The sequence below is a fragment of the Akebia trifoliata genome, unplaced genomic scaffold (assembly GCF_017979445.1).
Source record: "Akebia trifoliata isolate Shusen 1 unplaced genomic scaffold, ASM1797944v1 Contig01424_ERROPOS340448, whole genome shotgun sequence".
Taxonomy (NCBI): domain Eukaryota; kingdom Viridiplantae; phylum Streptophyta; class Magnoliopsida; order Ranunculales; family Lardizabalaceae; genus Akebia; species Akebia trifoliata.
In genome coordinates, this window is record NW_028237696.1 from 94,522 (window position 1) to 116,349 (window position 21,828).

General features: G+C 36.4%; 1 protein-coding gene across 6 annotated transcripts in view; it reads left to right on the top strand.

The window, feature by feature from the left end:
• Positions 1-1,405: 1,405 nt before the first annotated feature.
• The window catches only part of LOC147380395 (uncharacterized), a 36,259-nt gene continuing 15,836 nt past the window's right edge, over positions 1,406-21,828 (top strand). Inside the window, exons 1-6 of one of the 6 annotated variants that reach the window (XM_086431758.1) lie at positions 1,406-1,987; positions 2,456-2,527; positions 5,606-5,680; positions 7,223-8,721; positions 8,835-9,201; positions 9,444-9,528. In XM_086431758.1, the coding sequence (XP_086287884.1) occupies positions 7,320-8,721; positions 8,835-9,201; positions 9,444-9,528 (1,854 nt within the window). In that variant the 5' untranslated portion in view covers positions 1,406-1,987; positions 2,456-2,527; positions 5,606-5,680; positions 7,223-7,319. Of the gene's footprint in view, positions 1,988-2,455; positions 2,528-2,891; positions 2,927-5,605; positions 5,681-7,222; positions 8,722-8,834; positions 9,202-9,443; positions 9,529-21,828 lie in introns of those variants that run through there. The other 5 variants (XM_086431757.1, XM_086431761.1, XM_086431759.1 and 2 more) reach the window with 5 other exon arrangements.

The window sequence follows — 21,828 nt, forward strand, 5'->3', positions numbered from 1 at the left end:
TCACATTATCTTCTAAAAAAGGAATTTCATTATCATAAATCATTAAAGACTCAAGAAAAATTTAAGAAGAAGAAAAGAAGATTGAAGTTTCAAGGTGGGTTCAAAGAAACCCCCCTCTTTCTCTTTCTACCCTCTCCACTTCCCTCTTTTGTTATCCCCTTCCTCTCTTTAATTTGTATTTTAGAAAATCTCTAAGATGCAATGATCCCCCTCCCCTATCTTGGTAGAACGGACTTTAGTTCGGTTGAAAGTATAGGGGTTATAATCCATTTTAAAAACAAAACTGATTTTAATCCCCAAATTATTTTTGATGCAACCGAAATTCGGATCCTTCTCAACTCATGAGAATGGATCTGTAACCATAGCCAACATTTCTCCAAATCGCATGTAGTCCCCAAGGCAAAGGTTTATAAGGATCATTTCCATCAATGGAATGATCCTATAATCAAGTCGAAAATAAATCCCTACTTAGGGTACAAGTCACTGACACGTGGTACTTTATTTTGTTTGTAATTTTATTAAAAAATGTTCGAGTTCTTTGAGGTTACTGTCACTTGACGGGAAGAAAAGGGTGCCTAATACCTTTCCTTTTTTCCAAACGAGCTGCTTACCCCAATCTCAAGGTTTGATTAGTACCTTATCCATCGTGAGTCACTAAACGTTAAAATGTTACTCTACCAAAAAATGTACATCGGGTGACCATGCACATCCTCTTACAATATGAATGGTGATGACTCCAATCATTAATAGATGTGGTACTCATAATCGAGGATCACATATCTACACGTTCTATATGGAAAATTAGTGCTGGCAATGATTTGAAATATACCTGATGTCTGAATTGATCCAATCCGAAAAACATGAAAATTTTGGTTTTTGGATCGGATTCGGATTGAAATCTTAGATCCGATACGATTTCAAATCAGATTTGGATATACCCCGATCCGTTTTGAAAAAAAAATTCGATCCGAACATATTTTTATAATTTTTTGTATTATTCTTAGTTTCATAAAGATACATATAGATAACACATTTTAAAGTCTTTTTGGTTTCCCTCCATATTTGTAGTTGAAAAGTGGATTTTTAAAAAATTTATATGATTTTATATTTTAAATTTTTTATGAACATTGATAGCTTGAAAATAAGGCATGTGTTCGGATCGAATCGATTTCAGATTAAGGATGAATGAAATGGATTGAATTTGTTTTGCATATTCATTAATTCGATTGGGTCGGATCGGATTGGTAAAAGAGTGGTAGTGATCTGGCACTGAATCGATTCGTTGCCAGCCCTATGAAAAATAACTGGATAAACATAAAGAGTTCGACTAGGCTTAGTAAGGATCTCATCATCACTAAGGATTTTTAGGTTCACTTTGTGGCATCCAAAACCATGATCCGATTGTAGAGGACAAAATTTTATGAACTTAAAAAAAAAATTTATTTTTCACTGGTGAATATCAATTTTAAGTTTGGGATTTAAGTGGAAGTTCAATAGCCGTCCGTTACTCCAATATCAAAATACAGGATCAAGATCAAAGAATTGTTCTGTTATTTATTTTTTTTTTTTGAGGTTTTGTTTTCTGGATACGAGTTTTTCAACGAAACTTAGAGGGCTGTGGTGTTTGATTGCTCATGTGGTTATCCATTTGAGCACAACAACCCTTAGCAAGGCTTAAAATCTTACTAAGTTTTAAAGGAAAATGTTTCTCAACACTTTCTTCTCTATTTTTTTCAAGAGAAAGATTAGTTTAAAATCTTGATTCCTACTTAGAAAACAAAACACACGGTAATCTGTTGATCAAGGAATGTTCTCAACTACAAATCAATGGCGGAAAGTCTTTGAGTTGAGTCTCTCGTTTGGAAGCTCGACAGAACCCTGGAGAGCAGATATCTCTCCCTCCGACAGTGTCTTCTCCCTCGGGCGACTGCGGCGGCGAGTTCTCCCTAAATTTCTGATCTTTGAAACCCTCGACAGAACCCTCAAGGTATTTTTGGTGTTGTTTCAGATTTATCAAACCAAAAAAACAAAATGTTATTTGTCTGATCGAAATTAGGAATTTTGTTCGAGTTTTTCTTTGTTTCTTTGGGGTTTTTGTTGCAGTAGTGGAAGTTTGAGTTTGCTAGAGAAGTTTGCAGTTAGTGCCCTAGAATTCGGATATTTTTAATCTGTTTGTTCGTGGAATTTTTATATTCTGCAATATTTTATCATATAGATTAGGAATTTTTCCAATGATTGAGCTAATTGTGTCTCTAAATCATTAAAAAAAAAAAAAACCTGATTTATGTTATATATTTTTTCTCTTAACACCTCCTTTGAATTTGCTGCAAGTGGGTTGTGGAATTTTAGATGAATATCATGCAAAAACAAAATTGAGAAAACCATAACTTCTTTGTAGAATCTCTTTGCTAGTTCTAAAATGGGTATCATGAGAAAATTGAAACCTCTGTTTTAGGTGAATAATGCTGGGATTGGTGGAGTCAGAGTAAACTGTGACGCTTTTTGGGCCCTCAAACTTGAAAGTGAGGTATGTCTCCAATCTATAATTAACTTGTTTTGCAACAAGTTTCGTGTGTCTAGGTTTCATATTCTTATATTTTTTAAAGATTTGAAAATAAACTATATGATGAGTGCTATCAAACCCAACATGTTGCGATTTGGTTCCTACCAATAGTTTTCACGCAAATTACCTTAAGTTACATCATGTAGACCTGCGCTATAGGAATATAGGTTATTTTGGAATACAAATAATATTTTAGTTATTCGGGCATTGGTCGTTCCAGCACTAATGTTTTTGGTTGATTGTTTTGGAGTTTTGTTGCGGTTAGCACCACATCCTTGAAAGACATTGAGAAGGGTGATGTTGACAGGCACCCAATCACATACCATGTCTAGCGCATTAGCACATGCGGATAACATTGCTCCAGTATGATGTTTTACCTAAGTTCTAATTGAGCTAAAAATGTCTACTAATCTAATTTTCTAAGTGCATGTGTTGTTGAGTGTCAGCATATTCACCAAGTTAAGGTTTGAGAATAAGTTGGGGTATGAGTGTTGACTTTGCTCTAATAACATGAAGAGATGAATTATCTGGTGTTTTAGATCTACTTTGTTTGTTAGCATGTTTGGGTGATGTAGATTATTAGCTCTTTTTTTTTTTTTTTTCTTTTGCTAAAAATCTATGGGTGATTTATAAAATCTTGAAGGCTTTTTTGTTTCTTGTAATTATAATTTCTACTTGACTATGGATCACCTAAATCCATAGAGTTAAACAATCTCAAGAGTATGTTGACGTTAGTCCTACATCGGACACACATTGCCTTGTTTCTTCTATCAGTTTTAATTCCTATCAGAATCAGTTTGTTGTGAAATATATTTTTTTGAGGTTATTATTATAAGAGAATGTTTCTTATTGTTTTATTTATATTTTTCTCTTAACACATGATTAATTTTTTTTATTTTAAATATTTATTGAGTTTTTTTTTTCCACATATTAGTTTGTTTTCTTTTCAAGATGTTTTCTGAAACAAATTCACAAAAATCAAAGATTCTGACCTTTCTTTAAGGTGATTTTAAGTTAAAGTAAAAAAAATTTATAATGTTTAATCTTTAATATAAAGTTTCATACTATATGAAGGATTGTGTGGGAGTGATTGACGATTCTCACATTGGGCACGAGTTTCAATAGTGGATCAACTTCGATATTTAGGTCGAAAGGGCATAATGCAAAATGTAATGTTTGTATGTTCTTTCGATATGTTCTTCACATTTGTAGTTGTTGGTTGGGAGGGAAAAGCAAATGATACGAACGTGTTCTTAAAAACCATAAATAATCCCAATTCGAGATTTCTTCACCTTCCGTCAGGTTGGTATTCAAAATTTTACTTATAAGTACATTCAATTATACGTTATATATGTAAAATAATGAAAATATTATTCTTTTATAGGCTAATATTACTTGATTGACTCTAACTATCCATTGATGGATGGGTACATGACACAATATAAGGGTGTTTATTACCATTTACAAGACTTCCGATGGAGTGCATGATAGAAGGAAAAGAAAGACTTATTTAACCATCCTCATTCCTCATTGCGAAATGTTATAGAGAGGTGTTTTAAGATATTAAAGGAAAGATGGGCAATTTTTAGAGATATGCACACATACTCCATTGACACACAAAGGGACATCGTCATTGCTTGCATGGGACTGCACAATTTCATTCGAATGGAAGCTTTGGCAGATGTTGAGTTTTCTATATACAAAGAATTAGATTATATAGATGGAGTCGTCCTTAGGAATATAATTGAGCCTAGACCTTCGAGATGTTCACAACATGAAAAACATAGAGAAATGGAACGTAAGAGAGAAGTCATAGCTGAAGCTATAAAAGAAACTTATGATCGACGTGATATAATTATATAATTTTATGACTTAGAAGTTACTATTAACTGAATAATTTATATTTTTGGATAAATTCAGTATGTTTCTACTATATGAATATCTTTGTTTATTAGTATGACAATCACATGTATATTTTGTTGATGGATGTTTTCTTTTCATTTTACATGTGTTGGTGTGATTATTACATATGATTTTATGTATGATGATACATGCTTTATTATATGATAACTATCATGTTTTTATATAGGTTTTATTTTTCATATATCCAATATTTAGGGGAGGTTCTATCGAATTTAAAAAAAATAAGAATAAGTATATTTTGAGGTTAAAATGATGTTATAATATTTTTATTGAATAAAAACAGTAATTATTACTTTTTTTGAGCATAAGTTGTTAAGTTATAATGTTAAAAACAATAATTATTACATATAAGGGCATTCTAGTCATTTTAACATAATCCAGAATAATTTCCAAACACAAAACTCTGTGAGAAGTACTTCTGGCAGTACCTCTCAGATCCTGCATCCAAACGTACAACACGTATCTAGTTATTTCAGACAGTACTTCAAAAAATACTTCTGGGAATACTTATGTTCTAAGTACTTGTGGCTCCTGTATTCATACGGGCCCTTAGATTTAATTTGAAGAAAACCTACGAATGATTTATGATTTTTTTTCAGATATTTTTTTCAAATTAAAGAAAATTGACAAATGATGTTATGTGCCTAGTTGATCAAATTACAAAAAATAATAAAATAGAAAGAAAGATCAGAAAATGATTTTGTTCGAGGGAGATCGGATCTCCTAAGCCACCAATTTGAGATGGTGAGTCTCCAACCCAATAAAGGAATGATCTCATGTTAAACATACCATCTAACTAACCTACTCCATAAAATAAACTATCTCATACAATAAATACATTAAAATAAATTACTCCCATCCCATATAATTTAGGTACATAGCAAATGAATTTTCATTATTTTTGTTTGAGATTGTGAATAATTCAGAGTTCTCATTAGACGTCATATTTAAACTTAAGACAAGTTGTAAATGGTTGAGTTATTTTTTCAAGGTTTTTGTTTTTGAAAAAAAATAAAAATTGATTATCTTGTTGTAAGTCTAGGATGATTTATCCGAGATGACTCGGTCTCGTCCATGAATGAGACGAATTTTTGAGATTTGAAATCATGTTCCCAATAGGCTTGCGAGCAAGGAAACAGAGCCATGAGCAACGAGCCACCAACTCCAGCTAGTCATCTTCTCTGGCGACTCCAGGTTAGTCTTCTTTCTCTATCTCAACTTCAAGTCAGAAACCCTTGATTTTCTCCCCAAATCCCTCGTATTCATCCTCAACATAGAAAACCCTTGATTTTTCTCCCTAAATCCCTCCTCAGGACAGGAAACCCTTGATTTTTCTCCCCAAATCCTTTGTCAAGGTAGAAAACCCTTTATTTTCATGCCATAATCTATCATCTTCAACCTCAATCCAAAACCCTTGATTTTTCTCCCCAAAATCTCCCATCTTCAACATCAAGCCAGTTAAACCTTGATTTTTCTCCTCAAAGGGTTTTAAAAAAAAAAACTTGTTTTGAAGATGAATATTTATTTATTTATTTATTTTTAACGAGTCGAATATTATTAGATATTCGAGAAATTAATCGGATTCGAATTCGGAAACCCTTGTATTCGATTCAATTTATATCCGTTGACAGCCCTATAGGTATCTCGTATAGTCCCGTTCCCATTCCCCACTAATACCTGCTTTTTTTTTTTTTTTTGATTGGTAAAAACAATCTTATGAAACTTGTTAAAGAGCATCTCCAACAATGCTCCTTGAAATAAAGAGCATATTTTGTCAAAATCTAATAAATATTGTTTTAGCTAGCCTAAAATTTCTTGTGTGTTCCAACAAGTTCAACAAATTTTTCATTTGTTGAAAATTGACTCAAATCTTAATAAAAGTCGTGGCCTACATTTGGAATCCAAAAACATGATCCGATGCCACAGGCTTCCAGAGAACGAAATTCTAAGAACTTTGATATATATATATATATATATATATATATATATATATATATATATATATATATATATATATATATATATATATATATTATTTTTCACTGTTGAATTTTAATTTTAAGTTTTGGTCTTTCGATAGCCGTCCATTTCAACAACTTGGATCAAGCTCAAAAAATATATATTTTTAAATTTGTTTTTGTGAATGTGAGTTTTTCCATAAAATCTTGAAGGATCTTGTGTTCGATTGTCAATGTGGTAAGTCATGCGGGCCCAATGACCCTTTGTAATTTTTGAAATCTAACTAAGGAAATGATTTTATATTATATTTTTTATTTATAATGAGCCAAAGGACTTCGCTACATGTAACGAGTCTTCTCCTCAATTTTTGAGCGCGTTACTTTAATTCTGACATCTAGCAAGTCTGTTGGATGCGAAAAAGTGGTGTTTCACTCTTTCTTATAAAGAGAGTCTGACAGCTAACGAGTCTCTTGGAGTTGCTCTAAGTGCAGAATGCATTGGTGAGGTTACCATGATATGTAGGACATGCCATTGAACTGAATGATATATTCGTATCGCATGTCTCATAGTAGTTTAGTTTCTGCATTCTACATTCTATTACATGTTGTAATATATGTAGCTGTATTAATATGGTGGATAACAAAAGATTTGAATCTAGGCTAGCAGAACAAGATGATATTTATCTGTAACAAATTTATATTATTGGTTCATGGTTCAATTGCTTCAAGAATTTTAGTTAATCTATGTTTTTTATTTTGACACCGATTTAACTTTCAGGCTATGGTTTAATTCACGTTGGTGGCCAAGACAAACCACCTGTAGATGTCTAACAGTTTCCTAAGCATCTACTGTTACTGTCTTTGCTTTCTTCAGAATGTCGTCATCAGGTTCAATTGTACAGTCTAAAGAAGTCGAGCATCACAATCAACAGAAAATCCCTTCTCCTCCAAACATGCCCGAAGGTAGTAATGGAGGACAGGAGGAGGATGAGGATGAGGATATAGACTTCAATCCCTTTTTGAAAGAAACTTCTTCACCGGAGGCCTCTTCTAAGTTGAGCACTGAAAATGAAGGTTTGGGTGTGGATTTGGTGGACAATCAAGGAAGCTCTTCTGTTTGCAAGAAAACTAATTTACCGTCAAAGTTGACCGACGAAGTGCAGGACTGTACCAGTAAAGATTCCGAAGATGATGCTGAAGAGGTTGTTATGCAATGTCAAGTCTCTGTCAATAGGAAATCAGCTTGGACTCCTCAACCCGAAACGGAGAACATCTCAAGCAGTCAAATTGATTCTGTTGAGGATGTTAATAAAGGAGAGTTGACAGATTCAAGAAATTCTAATAAGCTCATCATGGATTTGGATGATGAGGATGCCATTTGTAAGCGTACACGGGCCCACTACTCACTCGCTAATTTTACACTTGATGAATTGGAGACTTTTCTTCAAGAAACCGATGATGACGACGACCTTCAGAATGTTGACGATGAACAAGAATACCGAAGATTTCTTGCATCTGTATTACAGGATGTAGATAATGAAGGTGAGGCAATACAGGCAAACGAAAATGTAGATGATGAAGACGAAGAAAATGATGCAGACTTTGAGATAGAAATTGAGGAGGCGCTCGATAGTGACCTCGATGAAATTACTACGAAATATGGAGGAGTAGGTCGTAGACCTGAGACCAGACAAAATAGACGCCAAAAAGTTTCAGTTTGGAGTAAAAAAAAGCTCTTGGGACAAGCCAACCGGCCATTGCGTCCACTTTTACCCAGTGTACCAAATGCACAAATGGTATCTTATCCCGCTCTTAATTGCCCTTCGATAACCCAATCTGGTCTGGTAAATGGGTTCACTCCACATCAAATCGGTCAGTTACATTGTTTAATACATGAGCACGTACAACTCCTTATTCAGGTATTCTCTTTATGTGTTCTTGATACTTCTCGTCAACACATCGCTGGTGAAGCTCAGAGAATGATTTCTGAGGTGGTTCATAGACGTGACGAAGTATTATCATGGAGAAAAGTGTCTTATCCTGATTTTTGTTTTCGCCCCCCATACATTTACCCATCATCTTTGGCTTCTATTCCACAAAATGAAACTACACCCTCTAAAGGAAGAAATAATGAATATGTTCATGGTGGACATCTTGATCCCATTCAGACTTCTAAGGATTCTTTGTGGATGCCTTTGATAAATGGTCCTGTTCTATCAATTCTTGATATAGCTCCACTTAGCTTAGTTGGAAGATATATGACTGATGTTGCCACCAGTAAGTGGCATATATGTATTTAATTTAAAGTTATGTCCTTGCTTTGACAATTACAAGCTTTTTTGAGTTTGACATTTTTTTGTGATGCTTTTGGTTTGTAATTTGCTTGACAGCCGTGCAAGAACATAAAAAACGTCATGTGGATTCTATGTTCGAGAGTCACTTTGAAAGAGAACCTCTTTTCCCGTTTTCTAGTATTCCCTCATCTGCTGAAAAAACTAATACTGAGGTTTTAAGAAGCACCACTGCCCAAGGTCCCAGTACAGTTCCATCGTCTTCGCCTGCTCGCCAGCCACCTAAGAAGACTTTGGCCGCTGCACTTGTAGAAAGTACTAAGAAGCAATCAGTTGCACTTGCCCCAAAGAAAATTGTCAAGTTAGCCCAGAGATTTTATCCACTATTTAATTCAGCATTATTTCCACATAAGCCTCCCCCAACAGCTGTTGCAAATCGGGTGCTTTTCACTGATGTGGAGGATGAGTGAGTTCCACAATTTCAGTTGTACCGTGTGGCTTTTTTTCTTTTTAATGGGTGAAAAATGAATTTTTTATTTTAATTATTTATATTGTTTGTTACCCAAAATTTAGATTACATTGGTGCTAGTTATGAACCCTTTGTGTATCATGTGTGCTTTCCTTGGTTGCTTACCGATTCCATTTATCTTGCCATGTTGCATTTCCTTGGAATTGTTTTTGAAGATTCACTTCTTTTCATTTGACCAGATTACTAGCAATGGGGTTGATGGAATATAACACTGACTGGAAGGCAATTCAGCAACGGTTTCTTCCTTGCAAATCTAAGCATCAGGTTCTTTCTATCTAATTTTTTTTTTCTTTGCAGTATGCAAAAAATATTGCTACCAAGTAACCATGTTTTTAATGAGTCCATTAACTTTTTTTTTTGATAAATATAAATTTTATAAATTTAAAGAGAAAAGGAGGCTGAGATAGCCCCCAAACACCAAGAAAAGCAAAACTACAAAAGGAGAAAGAAATAAAAAATACAAGCCCGCTAGGGACTACGCATCACAAATGTTATCCCAATTAAAAACAAAGTCTTGGAAACATGCTCCCTCAAAGTTTTTACTTAGCTTTGACCAAAGGAAAAGCAAACCCAAGATCTCTAATATCACCGTGTGAGACGAGCTCTCCTTGCTATGAAATACCCTGTTGTTGCGTTCTCTCCAAAGACCCCAAGCAATTGCGAATGGTAGGATAGCCCAAAGAAGCCTCTTTCTAGAATCGAAGATATTTAAACTCCAACCCTCCAGAAGCGCCCAAAAAGATGAAGGAAATACCCAATCCACCTGAAAACGGGATAAGAAAAACATCCAAATACCTCGAGTAAAAGGACAATGAATAAGTATGTGATTAATAGACTCCCCATCCCTAGAGCAAAGAAAGCAGAAATTTGGGGTAATCCACCCTCGATAGATCAAATTATCTAAGGTGGGGATTCTTCCCAACGAGGCAAGCCAAAGAAAGAAGGGCACTTTTGAAGGAACAGGAACGGACCAAACAATGGAGGGATAGAAGGAAACCTCACCCGCCGGCTGCATACAATAATAGAATGACTTAACAGAGAACTTCTTATCCTTAGCCTTGACCCATTCCCTTCTATCTGGCTCGTTCTCTCTCAAATGAATTGAATTAAGGAGATCTAAAAGAGATGTAACATTTGCCAGTTCCCAATCGTTGAAATTCCTCCTAAATCCCAGATTCTAAGAGTCCGTGTTCCCGTCCCGAATCAGACATTGCCTAATTGAATTATTTTTTTTCAACGAGCAAGCGTACAAGGATGGGAATTGAGTAGACAGAGTTGAAGTTCCGCACCATAAGTCCTCCCAAAATCTAACCTTATCCCCCATCTCAACTTTATATCTGATTTCCCTTTCAAACTTCTTGGCAACCTTCATTATACCTCTCCACACACTACATCCGTAAATCCCTGTGGGCTCTTCACTATACCACCCAAATCTCTTCTCTCCATATTTAGCCTTAACCACTTTTCTCCACAAATTATCTCTTTCTTCCCCGAATCTCCAAAGCCACTTGCCCAGGAGGGCTTTATTAGTTAGTCTTAGCCCCCGAATCTCCAGACCTCCCTTCTTCTTTGGAGTGCAAACTATCTTCCAATTTACCAAATGATACTTTTTACCTCCATTATTGTCATTCCACAGAAAGTTCTTCATAAGTCTTTCAATCCTAACCTCCACTGATTGGGGCAACGAAAACATTGATAAGAAATAAATCAGAATGCTCGTTAAAGTACTCTTGATCAATGTCACCTTACCCCCCTTAGATAGATATTTGGCCTTCCAGGTGCTCAATTTCTTTTCCATTTTCTCGATAACTCCCTCCCAAATATTTTACTACAATACGGGGCCCCAAGAGGTAAGCCTAAATAGGACGATGGAAGTATATCACTCCTGCACCCCAAAATTGTAGCTAAAATCGGAAGACCCTGCACCTCCCCAACACCAAACAACTTACTTTTCTGTAGATTGACGTGTAAACCTGAAATTGCTTCAAAGCAACATAATAAAACCGGAGAACTCTCACTTGTTCTCTAGAAGGATCTAAGAATACTAAGGTGTCATCTGCGAACTGCAAATGAGATATCAACGGACCCTCACTCGACACTCTAAAACCGGATAACCTCCCTATCTCCACCCCCCTCCTGAACAGTTTACCCAAGGCCTCTGTCACAATCAGAAATAAAAATGGGGATAACAGATCCCCCTGTCTCAACCCCCTGGAACTACGAAAATACCCTGCCGGACTACCGTTGACTAAAATAGAAAAATAAACTGACGTGATACACTTCATAACCCACCTAATCCACCTAGAACCAAATCCCATCCTACCCAACATATACTCCAAAAAACCCCAACTCACATGATCATAAGCCTTTTGCATATCGATTTTTCCTATTAGCCCCGCTTCCTTGGTCTGTGGTATCAACACTCGCAAACTTTACCAAGTTAGCAACCTGTTGTGACATTTCATAATAGGTTTTGGACGCCTGGTTTTGTTTGAGCTAAAGTGATTCTTATAGAGGACTCTCACCTTGATTGCATTCAAATGTTGTTCATGCTAATCCTAATTCTTTTTATTGATAACCAGAATTTATTTGGATACATGTATGCTATTTTTTGTTAAACTTATCTGTTGTTGTCTCAGTTGCTCCATCATTTCTCTCTATTGCTCTCTCTTTAACCGTCTCTATTCAAGAATATAGTCAAACATATCTTTTTGACATTGAAATACTATAGTTAAAATACTCTTGTTTCCCAGAACTACCCTAAGATTTTATATTATTAGAATCCAAAACACAAAAAAGATGTCGAGGAGACCTCCAGAACAGCAGAGCCAAATAACAAAACAAGAAAAAGGAAAGAAAACCAATGCGCTACACTACTCTCTAAGAGAACACTCCAAAAATACTTGAAAATTTTATACCAGTTGAATAAGAACCAAATAACAAAACAAGAAAAAGGAAAGAAAACCAATGTTCCTTTCCCTCAAAATTTGGCTGTTCCTCTTATTCCAAATGCTCCAAAACAGCTGAAGGGATTAGATACCATTGGATCCTTTCTCTCGACGTTAATACCATGATCTGCTAGCTTAGGAAAGGAGAGAGAATCAAATGAGGGAAACACCAACCAACATTGAAAAGAGAACAAATATAGGACCGTTTACCTAGGACAACCTAGGTTTTATGAATTGTAGGTCTATTCTACTTGGGAAGGGTGGGGGAAAGGCTAATAGGTAGTGATGAAGAAGAAATAAAATTTATTGAAAGGCATTTTTAAGAAAAAAATGTTTTTGAAATCCCAACAAAATAAAAATGATAAACAAATAACTTTAGACCAAAACAAGTGGAAGCGCAGACAAAATTGCCATTGGAGACCATGATTGTTGGCTTGCTTTGTGTCTTGCATTATTCTCCTCTAGTTGGAGAAAATTCATCTTTGATTTTGCAAGGCTTGAGGATGATCATAACAATATGTGGCTCATCCCTTTTGGCGAAGATTTGTCTTCGTGTCTTGGTGTTGCGTTGAATCATGAACTTCAAACTACGATCGTCCATCTTGGAAAAGTCTCTGTTGTACTCATCTGAGATGATTAAGTCAATGTGAGATAGTGATGGTACAAGTGCATCATGAACAAGAACTACAGATGTCTCCAAAAGATCATTTTTTTTAGGATCCTTTGGCGTGTTGTCTACCTCAGGATCCTTTTTCATGCGTTGATTCTAGAACTGTAGGCATACCATCTTTTGAAGTTGATGTTGCATTTGCCTTTTTGTCAATATGCTCTTGGACTAATCGTACCATAGGTGTTGACTTCCACGATGATATCTTGAGTAGATATCATTTACTTGAAGTGACACATAGAAGATCATGTTCTGCGTCAAATGTAGTATGGACACATGAAATCCAAGCTCATCCCAACACGATATGATAGTCTTTTAAAGGGACCATCTTGCACTCGATACTATGGATAAATTTTCCATGACGAAATTAAATGTGAAACCTTCGTCACAATATCTACAACAGATCTTATCTTCGACATTCTGTTAGATTTTCTTTGTAAGACTTGTGGAAATCAAGTTCTCATACTCATCATTGCACGATATCTTGAATTATCTTAGAAGGTAAGACCAATCTGATTTTGACCTCCAATACCATCACTAGGTGTCACTCTATTCCAAGTTTTGCTTTGATACCAAAATTGATTTAGTACAACCTAGGTTTTATGAATTCTAGGTTTGTTGTACTTGGGAAGTGTGAGGGAATGGCTAATTAGGTGGTGATGAATAAAAACGAAACTCTAGAACCACACAAGTGAAAGCCCTAAAGTTAAAAATGTTCTCTAAAGGATAGGGTATAAGACATGGAGGAAAAGGAAAAAAGGGTTCAGGATTGAAGCAAAGTGGTTGTGCTCAAGCATGGAAGACTGAAGAACATAGAGGGTTTCATGTTATCGAAAATCGGTAAAAGATAGGTTTCGAAGTTAGCCCTGTTGGAATAAGAAGTTATCTAGATTAGTGAAGCTCTCTCCAAAGGTTGTTGATGTAGGGTAGAACACACAAACCTAGTACTCTGGTTCTAAGTGAAATCCCAAGAACTAAGAGTAATGAAGAATCTCTATGTCAAGCAAAACAGACTGGAAACTTCAATTTAGGTTTGAGATTTATGGAAAATCAATCGCAAACACTAAAATTAAGAACCAATATCGGGTTCTTATGCTCAAAATAAGATAAAAAAACAAAGAAAGGGAAAAAGTCTCTTCTTTTTCTTTTATTAATCAATCTTCAAAAAAATCAATTTCCTGAATTTGTTTAGTGGAGCTCTTTATATAGATAACTCTATAACAACTTAGAAATCTTCTAAAATACTAAAAAATAACTTCCTAATCCATTTAGAACATATTACTAACCTTCTAATCCTATTAGAACTCAATTTGGACATCTAAAATGACTTCTAATTATAACCTAAAAAATAAAAACGAATTTTAATATAAAACAAATTAGAAACTAACTAGGAAAAGACACCTTCTAAAATTGAAATAGAAACTAATTAGTACTACTTAAATAATAGAAACTCAATAAAACAAAGAGTCATAAGAGAAATTGGACTAGGTCTTGTGGACCGGTCAAAGCTTGGGTTGAGTTGGCTCGGTCAATGTTGTTGATTTCTTTCTTTGATGCATCTTAACTCGATCATAGGCATTGAGATAAGTGTCGGCAAGCCTATTTACATCAGTTGCTCACTTAGGAGATCTCTGTGGTTAAAATATTCCAAGGAAAGAAGGATTTTCATAACGACCAAAGTCAGAATGTAAAGGGTTCGTTTGTGAAACTCGTATACTTTCAGGATACTAGTAAGACTCAGACTCTTGTTTTTCCAAAAGGGAACAGGGGTAATGGGTGGAGAATCCTGTCTCTGGGGTTGAAATCGTTCATTGATCCAAAGGAGAAAGTGAAGGTACCTGAGATTCTAGTTTTGGGTGAAGGTCTGGATCAAACTTGGGTAGAAATGGTTAAGATAGCCAAGAAGGTTACCAGCCCCCTAGAGGTTCAACCAGATTCTGCAAAGAAGCTTTCAGTTGAAGAATTAAATACAAGGGCACAAGAATTTCTTCGGAATGGTCAAACCTTCGGGGTTTGGAGGTGGTCTATTGTTTGAGAAATTGATAGTGATGAATTCGACTAGGATGAGCTGTTGATTTATGTCAAAGATCGTTTGAAAATCATAAATAACTTCAGGGGGTCTTTACTCTATTGGGGTCCTAAGAAGAGAATATTGAGATTAAGTAATAGGGCTCAGATGTCAACAAATTAGACTCCCAATAGAGGTTTGAAGGCACTTGGATTCAGGTTTTGGCATCCCTTTTCATTGTCCTCGACGAGTTTGTGTTCAAGTTCATCGGAAAAAGAATGGGAAGGCTCTTGGAGGTTGACCCAAAGACTAGATGGCGCATAGACTTATCCGTAGCAAAACTGAAAGTGGCTTCACCTCCTTAGAAGTTACCAAGGGGTTTGTAGCTCTATTGTAGTGGGTTTAAGTCTAGAACGGGGTAAAGATTTGTGAAGGAGAGATTCAAGAGGGTTGGCTTAGAGCAGACTGAATCAAGTTAAACTGCCAAGACTACAAGATAAAGTGGTAGAGGAAGGTGTGCCAGGAGAAATTACTTTGTCAAAAGGCCTCACTGGGGTTTAGAAATGTTGCTTCAGCCGAAGAAGATGGCGTAGATTGTTATCGATTAAGACCTCGAGAAATCAAGCACGGAGAAAAGGTGCGTACGACAGAAGCTTCAAGATTTTCTAGAAAATTCGAATTTCAAACTTTCTTCAAGTTGGGCCCACAATAGGTGTCAAACATCGTGACAACTGTTCAAGATGGGTGACCCCAAATCAACGCATGGCAAATTTACTTATCAAGGCAGCCAGGGTGGTGAGTTACATAAAGTTTCTACGTTTGAGTGGGGTAGTGAGTCGTCCCGGTTGATGAATTAAATCTGGATTCAGGTTCTCTTCCAACCCAGCCTACTCCCAATCGGGCTGCAAATACTTTAGAGATGGCTAGAGAAAGCCCAAGATCAGAGAATCCGATTTTATTGTCTTTAAAGCCTACCTTGTTCAACCCACATCTTCACAAGTTGCATATGAGTTAGAGGAGAGCAGAGAGACCCTTGTAAGACCAAGGCCATTTTGCATTCAGATCAATGTTTTGGGTATTGCACTAGAGGCCCAAAAAGAGGGTCTGGACCTTCACAAGTTTTATGGGCAGAGAGTGAGTTTGCACCCTAATCAGTTTCAGGATCGAAAAGGGAGATTCAGTTTTGTTACCCTTCCTTCAGAACACGGTTAGGCTCACCATGGGAAGATCTTTTCATCTAACATAATAGCTTCGACAATGTTAATTTCTATAGTGATGAGGAGATTGAAGTCTGATCTTTGGCTTCACGCCATTGATACCCTTGATCCCAATTTCTGGAAAGGTGGGGAAAAACTCTCACAGGTAAAGGTTTTGAGATATTTCTTTCTTTTCTAGTCCTTCTCTCCTTGTAAGTTCCTTAGACTCACCTTTTCCGTCTTTCACTTTTTATTGGTTGAATGAGTTTTTTGCTTCCTTTTTCCTTCCGTTAAACTTCCTTCTTTCTGTTTTGGTGTTTGATTTGGCCGACAAGTACCAGGGTCCTTACTCTGTATCCACTTGTTCTTTGGGTCCTTTTGAATGCACTATCTCTTTGGATTCGAGAGGGGAGTTTGGTTTTGAAGAGGTTTTGTTGATTTGCGATCGTGATTTCTTAGAATCCTATCCTAAGGTTCAACCCATTGAGTTTCAGACTGTGGTAACTACGGAAGGAGAATGTAGTGAGAGAGAGTTTCAAAGGTCATCAAGGATGTTAGTGAGTGCCATATTATTCCAAATCCAATCAACAATGTTATTTCAAACGTTGGTATTTTGGGAGAGGTGAATGTTACGAATTCGGTGTAAGAGATTTCTTTTGAGAACCCAAATCAACAATAAGATGTTAGTTAGCTAAGGAGGTGGAAAGGTTGGAGGTTGGTATTATTGAGTTTCCCATAAAATCAGGGAGGATCAACAGGAAAGAAAGGGGTAGGAAACAAGTTACCAATGAATCTTAGGATCGTATCTTGGAACATGAGGAGTTTAAGGGAAAAGAGGAGAATGAGTATTGTCAAGGCCATTATAATTTCTAGAAACCCGTGTATTGTCACTCTTCAAGAATCAAAGTTGTCGGAGTGTAATGATAAGACTATTGGTGAGTTGTGGAAAAGAGATGTCGGGTGGTCGTGGTTCCCCTCTAATGGTTCTGCAAGGGGTATCATTGTGACGTGGAATAAATCAACAATTCAATTGGAGGATAGTCTAGTTGGGGCCTTTTCAGTTTCTATTCTTTGTAAGATCTAATATGAGGATTTTCAATGGGTTTTTTTTTTTTTTTTCCTGGAATTTATGGTCCTTGCAAAAGTTGGGAGAAATATTAATTTTGGGAGGAGTTGGATGTTGTGGCTAGTTACTGGGATAGACCTTGGTGTTTGGGGGGAGATTTTAATAAAGTAAGATTTAACTATGAGAAGAGGGGAGGGATGAGGATTTTGAGAGGGATGAAAGATTTCAATATGTTCATCAATAGACAAGCTTTATTGGATTATCCTCTCTTTGGGAGGAATACGTGGTTTAATAACCAAAATCTGCCAAGTTTAGCTAGATTGGATAGATTTCTAGTTTCTAGTGGGTGGGATGAGCATTTCATTAGTGCGTCTCAATCAGCAGAAGTCCTATGTCTAACCATGCTCAAGTTTTTTTGGAAGTGGGTCAAATCCAAAGTAGGCCATCCCCTTCAAATTCGATGATATGTGGTTTTTGCACCAAGATTTTCATGACAAGGTAAAGGAGTGGTGGAATGTGATGAGATTCCTTGGTCGTCCTGGGTTCGTATTTAAGGGCAAACTTGAGGCTTTAAAGGAAAACTTAAAGGTATGGAATGGAGAGGTGTTTGGGAGAGTTGATTAGAAGAAGAAAAGGGGTTGCTATCTTTAGAAGATAATCTGAGAATATCTAATATGAAGCTAGACTTTTAGAAGATGTCTTTGACGGAGGAGATATGTTGGAGACAAAAATCACTAATCAAGTGGCTTAAAGAAGGAGATAACAACACTAGTTTTTTTCACAAGGTAGCAAATTTTCGTAAGAAAGCCAATCACATAGACAAGCTAAAAATCAAGGGGGGTGTGGTAGATGATGAGGAGAAGATTAGGGAAGGTGTGGTAGAGTTCTATAAAGATTTGTATAGGGAAAAGGAGACCCATAGACCTTGTCCCGATAATTTAGAGTTTAATGTTATCTCGGAGGAAAGAAGGGATTGGTTAGAAAGAAAAATTGAGGAGGAAGTGGTGATTTTGGCGGTTAAGTCGTTGAGTGGGGGTAAGGCGCCTGGCCCAAGATGGTTTCATTGTAGCATTTTATAAGAATTGTTGGGACATTGTGTCAGAGGATTTTATGAGGGTGGTTGGGGATTTGCAAGAGAAAAGTTATTTGGACTATGGCTTGAATAGTACCTTCGTGGGTTTAATTCCGAAGAAGGGGGTGGATGATATTGGAGATTTCAAACCCATTAGTTTGATAAGCTCAGTCTATAAGATATTGCAAAAGTTTTGGTCACAAGATTGAAGGAAATCATCCAGTTTCTGATTGGGTCGGAACGAGGGCCTTTATTAGTGGTAGACAGATCTTAGATAAGGTGCTTATTGCTAATGAATGTCTAGAATCTAGAGAGAAAAGTCGTGCTCCAGAGTTGTAGGCAAAATTGATTTGCGGAAGGCTATGATCATGTAAGTTGGGATTGCTTGGAATATTTATTAGGCAGGATAGGTTTTGGAACAAGATTGATAGGTTGGGTTATGAAGTGTGTGATCTCTACGCCTTTCTCGATTTTGATCAATGGTAGTCCAGTTGGTTTCTTTAGGGGTTCTAGAGGTTTGCGTCAAGGAGATCCGTTATTACCTTTCCTTTTTGTGCTTGTTATAGAGGTGTTAGGTAGTGTTATTGTTTAAAAGAGAAGAGAGATTTAAAGGAGAAGCATTGACAGAAACTCAATAGAAAAAATCATATTCTATGAGCCTCCTCTCTTATATTTATAAAAGAGAATTAAGGCCACATTAAGTGGGATGTGTGGAATTGGAAAAGACCAGTTTGCCCCCACACGCCCTATACATACCGATAACACTCCCCCTCAAGTTGGAAAGTCCAACTTGGAACAAAAAACAAAAGAAATAAATTAAAGAAACTACAAAAAATAAACTACTGAAGAAAAGAAAAGAAAAATAAAAACTAAAGAAAAAATAACACTCCCCCTCAAGCTGGAGCATAAATACCAAGTAAATCCAGCTTGGAATAAATAAGACTGAGGGGACTATAGTTTAGTGCCTTAGTGAACATATTTGCCAATTGATCTTCAGACTTCACGAACGGTGTATTAATTTCCCCACATAAAATCTTGTCTTTGATAAAGTAACAATTTGTCTCAATGTACTTTGTTCGCTCATGAAACACTAGATTGGAAGTAATATGAATTGCTGCTTGATTATCACAATATAATCGCATAAGAGTAGCTATCTTAACACCCAATTCTTCGAGAAAATTCTTGACCCATGTCAGTTCACATGTCACAAGAGCCATTGCTCTATATTCTGCCTCTGCACTAGACCTTGCAATCACATTTTGCTTCTAACTTCTCCAGGAAATCAAGTTTCCTCCCAAGGAAGTGCAATACCTAGATGTAGACCTCCTATCAGATGGAGAACCTGCCCAGTTAGCATCACAATACCCCTCTAAGTCCAAATGATCTTTGTACTTATACCACAAACCACGGCTTGGAGATCGAAGGATCCGAACAACTTCCCAATGTGGAACCCTTGGCGTTTCCATAAATCGACTCACTACACTTACTGCGAAAGAAATATTTGGACGAGTGATAGTCAAGTAATTGAGTTTACCAACTAGTCTTCTGTATTTTCCTGGATCATCAAACAACTTTCCACTGTCTATTATCAACTTTGAATTAGAGTCCATTGGAGTGTCCATAGATTTACTTCCCAACATACCTGTCTCATCAAGTAAATTAAGAACATACTTTCTTTGAACCAGGTTAATACCTTTCTTGGATCTTGCAACTTCTATCCCTAAGAAATAACACAACTTACCAAGTTCGTTTATCTGAAACTGTGTCTGAAGGAAGGCTTTCAGCTCTTCTATTCCATTAGTGTTATTACCTGTGATGATTATATCATCAACGTAAATTACCAGAATGATAGTCCCTGAAGAACTGAAGCGAACAAACACAAAATGATCTATCTGACACTATTTCAACCCAAATTGAACTACTACCTCATTGAATCTCCCAAATCAAGCTCGTGGAGACTGTTTTAGGCCATAAATAGCCTTTTTCAACTTACATACCATGTCAAACTTCTCCTGAGCAATAAAACGAGGAGGTTGCTCCATATATACATCCTCCTCCAAATCACCATTCAAAAATGCATTCTTATCATCCAATTGACATAAGGGCCACTGAAAGTGGGTAGCAGGAGAGATGACAATACAAATAAAGTCATTTTTGCCACAAGAGAAAAAGTTTTTGAGTAGTCCACACCATAAGTTTGAGTATAGGCCATGAGGCGGGCCTTCACCCGCTCAACAAACCCATCAGGTAAATAATACTTCACCACATACACCCAACAACATCCAACAGTGCGCATACCAGCAGGTAAGGACACTAACTCCCAAGTACCATTGTGATGAAGAGCATCAATGTCAAGCTTGTCTCTAACCTGAATGAGACAAAGCATCCTGTACACTACTAGGAATAGACACAGAAGAAAGAACAGAAACGAAACCACGATACGAAGCAAACATATGAGATAAAAAAACAAACTTAGAAATGGGGTGCTTAGTACAATGACGAGTGCCTTTCCTTTGTGCAATAGGAAAATCAAAAGCAAAAGTACTAGATACCTGATCTGCAGGTTGTGAAGACGATGGTAAGGTGTCTGCATTTGTAGGAGGATGAGGATCTGAAGTTGTCAATTGCTTTCCGCGAACATAAGTGAGTGGAAATGGAACAGTGGGAAATAAATCAGCCATAGGAAGAGGAAGAGCAAACAAAAGATCATCATACTGTACTAGATCTGTAAAATATAATAAATAAATAAAAAATGTGACATCTACACTGACATAAACACGACGGATTGAAGGATCATAGCAACGATAACTTTTCTGAGTATGAGAGTAACCTAGAAATACATACTTCACCGAACGTGGATCAAACTTATCAAAATCAGGAGACGACTGATGAACAAATGAGACACAACCAAAGGTCCATGGAGGTAAGGAAAATAAAGGACTCGAAGGAAACATAACAGAATGAGGAGACTGACCATCAAGAATAGACATAGGCATATGATTAATCAAATAACATCCTGTAAGAATCGCATCCCCCCAAGTATGGTTTGGGAACTTGGATCTGAAACATCAGAGAACGTGCAAATTTAAGAAGGTGCTGATTTTTACGTTCAACAATACCATTTTGTTGAGGGGTACGTGTACAAGAAGTTTGATGAATAATACCAAAGGATGAAAAATAGTCATTCAAAGGTCCAAAATCATATTCTTAGCATTATCTCTATGAAACAACTTGATTTGCTCACCAAACTGAGTTTGAATTTCAGTATGAAACAATTTAATAATAGAAAATAACTCAGAACGATCTTTCATTAAATAAAACAATGTCACTCTTGAAAAATCATCTACAAAAGTAATAAAATACCGAAACCCACAACGGGCAATAATCCTATAAGGACCCCAAATATCAGAATGAACTAGATTAAACTGACTCGATAATCTAATAACAGACCTAGATGGACAAGAAACATGATGATGTTTAGTTAACTGACATGACTCACAATCTAAAATAGAAATACGACTCAAAGTGAGAACCATCTTTTTTAAAAGGTGGAGTGAAGGATGACCAAGTCGACATTGCCATTGTTGCAGAGTGATTGTGGCATAAA